Here is a 6,000-nt window from a genome sequence, read left to right on the forward strand (position 1 = left end):
GTCGACAGGGAGGCTCAGCGTGCTGGAACGGGGACTGTAGTGGGGGCTTTGAGGGACGAAGTTGCTGGCCTGGCCATCAGTATCTTTGTTACTGCAGCTGGGCTTTTATCTGCACGGGATAAAAGACCCCACAGTGAGACTGCCCTTTACAGAGGAGCTGACTTCTCTCTGCGTCTGGCAGAAGAGCACTTCACCTGTCTCTGCTTTTCCTGTGACATCAGTTCTTGCTCTCCATATCAAAGTGTGTTGTGTTCTGCTGTCTCTGTGCTGCTGGTTCAGCTCTAATTTTCCACCGTTATTTATCTCACGCCTTCTTAGGTAAGGACCAGGCATGGTTTGTTTGTAGTTTCTACATCAGTCTTGTTTTGGGAGAAATTGTGTGCTATAGAAATACGTGCAGTTGGACACCCAAGGATTGACTTTAAATCAACAGTGCTTCAGCAGCCGTTTTGAAGTATAGGTATGAAGGAAAGAGCAAATCATTAAAGCTTGACAGCAGTTTTGCTGCAGAGTGAAGTGAATCTCTAGGTGAGCCCTCATTACCCTAGTGCTTACTCATAGGTCCTGCACAGCTGGGTCTACAGGCCATAAAGATCACCAACCACAGACACCTGATGGAAAAGGTTCTATTGTTCAATTAACCAAATCATTGTTCATTCCAGTAATTAAGAGCTTAGGTTGGATTCAAAGCCAGGTGATGCCACAGCCCTTGAAGTGTGGAGATCAGCACCTCCTCTGCAGACCAAAAACCCAGAAAGCACTCTTCACATGTACATGAGGTTGGGGTCAGGATTCTCAATGCTGCAAGAGGCATGAATGTACTAGCCTGTGCAGGCCAATTTTCTGGGATGTTTCCGGGAAATGTAGTTCGAAAAGTTTTTCCAGGTCACTAAGCTTGCAAACAGCCAGATGAGCCGTTTGGAGCGCCTGGTCTCAGAAACAGCTGTGTCCCCAGCCTTCTGCACGGCAGCCCTGGTGCGTTTCTGTGCAGCTCAGCTGCCAGGCGACAGGCGACACAGAGGTGAGCAGTTCTCTCTCTCCCCTAGAGAGAACCACAGCTACCATTATGCTACAGGTCATACTGTATCTCATCGATAGCATGAGCTGCAACTTTCTGGTGTGTTGAAAACAAACCTTCCGAGTGCTATGGCGTAATCTGTCAGCCTTTTTGCGCTGGCTGTGTTTTCATGGGGACGGCCAGCTGCAGGAGTGCTTGTGCGGGTGCCTCCAGTCCGTCTCATGTGGAATGGAAGGCCTGAAATGGCCTGAAGTAATGCTGTTCTGTCTCCTCCTCTCCCCCAGGTCTCCATCCCTAACACCAGTCGTGCCTGTATGCGAGCGGTGCTGGAGTACCTGTACTGCGGTCTGCTGATGCCCACCCCCTCCCTGCAGCCCATGGAGCTCATCGTGCTGGCCAACCGGCTGTGCTTGCCCCGGCTCGTCGCCCTCACAGGTAGCTGGGCCGGCGGCGCCGGGGGCCAGGGGTCCGTCTTTTGGAGTGGTGGTGAAGGCAGCAGTAGAGATGGGAGGAGTCGGCTCGCGTTCAGACTGTGAGGAGCTGAGAGGAGACTGTGAGGAGTAAGACAGACTGTGAGGAACTGAGAGGAAACTGTGAGGAGTAAGACAGACTGTGAGGAGCCGAGAGGAGACTGTGAGGAGCCGAGAGGAGACTGTGAGGAGTAGGCCACACTGTGAGGAACTGAGAGGAGACTGCGAGGAGTAGGACAGACTGTGAGAGCCGAGAGGAGACTGTGAGGAGCCGAGAGGAGACTGTGAGGAGTAGGCCACACTGTGAGGAACTGAGAGGAGACTGCGAGGAGTAGGACAGACTGTGAGAGCCGAGAGGAGACTGTGAGGAGCCGAGAGGAGACTGTGAGGAGTAGGCCACACTGTGAGGAACTGAGAGGAGACTGCGAGGAGTAGGACAGACTGTGAGGAGCCGAGAGGAGACTGTGAGGAGCAGAGAGGAGACTGTGAGCAGTGAGACAGACTGTGAGGAGCAGAGAGGAAACTGCGAGGAGTAGGACAGACTGTGAGGAGATGAGAGGAGACTGTGAGGAGTAAGACAGACTGTGAGGAGCCGAGAGGAGACTGTGAGGAGTAGGCCACACTGTGAGGAACTGAGAGGAGACTGCGAGGAGTAGGACAGACTGTGAGAGCCGAGAGGAGACTGTGAGGAGCCGAGAGGAGACTGTGAGGAGTAGGCCACACTGTGAGGAACTGAGAGGAGACTGCGAGGAGTAGGACAGACTGTGAGGAGCCGAGAGGAGACTGTGAGGAGCAGAGAGGAGACTGTGAGGAGCAGAGAGGAAACTGCGAGGAGTAGGACAGACTGTGAGAGCTGAGAGGAGACTGCGAGGAGTAGGACAGACTGTGAGAGCTGAGAGGAGACTGTGAGAGCTGAGAGGAGACTGTGAGGAGTGAGACAGACTGTGAGGAGTGAGACAGACTGTGAGGAGATGAGAAAAGACTAAGGAGTGAGACAGACTGTGAGGAGCAGAGAGGAAACTGCGAGGAGTAGGTCAGACTGTGAGGAGATGAGAGGAGACTGTGAGGAATGAGACAGACTGTAAGGAGCAGAGAGGAAACTGAGGAGTGAGACAGACTGTGAGGAGCAGAGAGGAAACTGCGAGGAGTAGGACAGACTGTGAGGAGATGAGAGGAGACTGTGAGGAATGAGACAGACTGTGAGGAGCAGAGAGGAAACTGAGGAGTGAGACAGACTGTGAGGAGATGAGAGGAGACTGTGAGGAATGAGACAGACTGTGAAGAGCAGAGAGGAAACTGAGGAGATGAGAGGAGACTGTGAGGAGATGAGAGGAGACTGTGAGGAATGAGACAGACTGTGAGGAGAAGAGAGGAAACTGAGGAGTGAGACAGACTGTGAGGAGCTGAGAGTAGAGGAGACTGGTGCTGCAATCACTGGCAATTTGTCAAAAATCAGCCAAAGTAAACTTTTTACCATTTGTATTTAATCAAATATTGACAGAAGCTATCATATTAATATTGTTTTACCTACATCTTAATGGAAAAAACATTTTTCAACAGCCCATTAAGAGGCTCCTTTTCAAGCCTTTTTGTTCCATAACGCAGCGCTCTTCCTGTTTGCAGGGAGCTATGACACCAGTTTAAATGTACAATTCCAGTGAGACTTCAGCCTGGATTGTTTTTTCCGGGTGAAATTACGTCTTGGTTACTACGCGACATGAAAAGGGGAGCAGGTTTGGCCCCGGAGTGCTACAGTGGGGACCCCAGCTGGACACGCGGGGTCTGGCATGAGCTGTAGCATGTTGAACGTGTTCACTCCTGACTCGCTCTTCAGTAAACGCTGGCTTCCAGCAGGATGCGCCATACGGGGGGGAGGGCCTGGGGGGGGGGGTGTCTGTTGCTCCCAGTTGACTGGCCTGTATTCACACACTCCTTTACACGGCCGAGAGCCTGGAAGAACCCGTCTCCATGGCAACAGCATGGCCGGATGGCAGCCAGGGAAGAGACGAGGGGAGTTCTGGCTTGTTACGGGCTGTTCCTTCTCTTCCTCTTTGCCTGCCTCACCGTCTCTCCACCGCTCTCGGATTCAGAGGACTTTATTGGCACGCGGCCATGACAGCATCGCTTGTGTTTTCCCAAAGTTCTTAAAGCGGCCAACATTGACGCTGACGTTGGCTGTTGTGGAAAAAGGGTCAGTTTTAAAGTAGCGACGGTATAACTCCAATTGCTGCTCACTCCATATGTTCCTAATTTTTCCTTAGATATTAAAATGCACATCTAACAGTTGTTGCAAGGTGCACTGAAGATTGCTAGACTGTATATATCAGAATGTTTGTTGCCACCTTTTTTTATGCATTTCCAAGGCTGTTGCAAACCACTATCCTGTTGCGTGTCCCACAGCGAGATTAAATTAATTTTTTAAAAGTCTGAGGCTTAATTGACATTAATTGGAGTGAGGTTAAATCCTGTGCGTTCAGAAGTGTGCCACTGACGCAGGGTCTGCAGAGTGCAGTGCACGGTCCGGATACTCACGTTGCCCCTGTCTCGTTGTCCACAGAGCAGCACGCGGTAGAGGAGCTGCTGCAGTCCGCGGTGCAGGGCGTCGACATCGATGGACAGGTGCTCACTTACCTGGAGACGGCTCAGGTGAGCAGCAGCACGCACCCACATGGCGTAGACTGTAGGGACACATTAGCCCCGTCGTGCCTGTGCGGTGGGAGGTCGGAGCGCCGTCGTATTGAGGTGTCTGCCGGGGCAAAGCAGTACTTTGGGAAGGGCTCAGGACTCGGGGCTCTCGCTCCTGTTTCCGTCCTTGGATCAGTGTCAGGGAGGCTGGGGCGGAGTTGCTCATTGCAGCTCGTAACAAAGCACAGCTGCTTCCTCGCGCCTCCCTGGAGCAGCAACTTGTTGTCAGCTGTCAGAAAGGCACCTGAAAGCCCAGGATTCATTGTGTTCCGATCTTCTGCTTTCACTTCGGCGGGGAGCTTGTGGGCTCTGAGGGAGAGCGCGCTGATAGTATTGTGATGCAGCTTCTTCCGTTTCCCTTTCCGGTGCTCTGCAGTTTCACAATGCCAAGCAGCTGGCGGCCTGGTGCCTGCATCACATCTGTACGAACTACAACAGCGTGTGCCGCAAGTTCCCCAAAGACATGAAGGCCATGTCCCCAGGTAACGCTCCGACCCCTCCCACTGCCGTTTCTGTGAGATGTTTCTTTCAGTGTACGGGGGAAGGGTTTAACATGTGCTCTCCACTGCATGTTGTTTTTCTGTTGCTGATGCCCAAAATAAGTGCACTGTGTCAACAGAAGTATAGCTCGAAATGCAATAGAATCCCAGGAGGAAAAACTGCTTATTTATGGGACTCTGGTATTTTGCTCATTTTTCCAATGAGAATTGACTTGCGCCAGCTCTTTAAATTCACGCTTGACTCATTTTCCCTGGCCGTGTCTGAGGTGCTTCTGTGCCACAGATCCGAGTAACTCTGTGTATTCCCGTCTCTCCCCCTCGCTCTTCCTCCTCCCCGCCTGCTGCTCCGACTCCGCGCAGACAACCAGCGGCACTTCGAGAAGCAGCGCTGGCCGCCCGTGTGGTTCCTGAAGGAGGAGGACCGCTACCTGCGATCGCAGAAGGAGAGGGAGCGGGAGGAGGAGATCCTGCGCAAACAGCATCACAAACGGGGCTGGTGCTTCTGGAGGCACTCCCCCTCCTCCCCCCACATCTCCTGAGGGGCCCCCCCAGACACCCCAGCACAGGGCAGGGGGCCCACGCCCAGATCTTTCTTACCCTAACCCCCCCCCCACCCCCCGCCCAGGACGGCAGACACCCCAGTTTCTCACTCTCGCGCTCGGAGAAGGCCTCGTGGAGGCTAACCCCAGGAGACATCCCGGCCGGGCCGCTTCTGGAGACGAGTGCTCTGGATCCTCCAGGCAGGGGCGAGGTGGGAATCTTGGGTCATAAGCAACTCGGCATCTAAGCAACTAGCAACCAAACAAGGAAGATGGGCTGCGTGGCCCCATGCGTTTTGTCACTTCCTTTTGCTCTCATGCGATAAGGAGGAACTGCCGGCGACAGACAGAGCCGCTGAGCGCTGTGCTCCCTGTCGGGGCAGCGGCCCGGCCTGCCTCATGCCCACCCCCAGCCGCGCACTCTCATGAGGATGGAGCTGGAGTGAGGGAACCACAGTAACGTCTCCGTTCGTTTCAAAGCTCTTTTGCTCCAGTGCAAAAATGACCCTTCTCCAAGCAAACTGCCAGTTCGTTTTCCAATTCTGTTAACAAGGCTAATAATAATAATCATCATCATCATCATCTATTGGATCTTAATCGCATGTTTCATGCTGGACTGACCAGTTCTGAGACTTTTGCCATTCGTTTCGGAGAGAGGAGGATTGCTCCGAAACTGGTAAAACATCGGGAGAGGTGACGTTTTAACACTAGGACTGATGATAAAGCTCCTCGCAGCGCAGAGCGCCTGGCTCAGTTACCGGCTCAGGTCGCATCTGCACTTGGTGAGC

General features: G+C 53.2%; 1 protein-coding gene across 4 annotated transcripts in view; it reads left to right on the plus strand.

Moving 5' to 3' along the window:
* Positions 1-5,309, plus strand: part of rhobtb4 (Rho related BTB domain containing 4) — a 72,302-nt gene extending 66,993 nt beyond the window's left edge. For all 4 annotated transcript variants that reach the window (XM_088911553.1, XM_088911554.1, XM_088911551.1 and 1 more), the window contains exons 8-11: positions 1,303-1,453; positions 4,046-4,134; positions 4,550-4,655; positions 5,034-5,309. In XM_088911553.1, the coding sequence (XP_088767679.1) occupies positions 1,303-1,453; positions 4,046-4,134; positions 4,550-4,655; positions 5,034-5,212 (525 nt within the window). In that variant the 3' untranslated portion in view covers positions 5,213-5,309. The remainder of the gene's footprint in view (positions 1-1,302; positions 1,454-4,045; positions 4,135-4,549; positions 4,656-5,033) is intronic.
* Positions 5,310-6,000: the final 691 nt, after the last annotated feature.

Source organism: Atractosteus spatula, chromosome 3 (genome assembly GCF_055471065.1).
Source record: "Atractosteus spatula isolate fAtrSpa1 chromosome 3, fAtrSpa1.hap1, whole genome shotgun sequence".
Lineage (NCBI taxonomy): Eukaryota > Metazoa > Chordata > Actinopteri > Semionotiformes > Lepisosteidae > Atractosteus > Atractosteus spatula.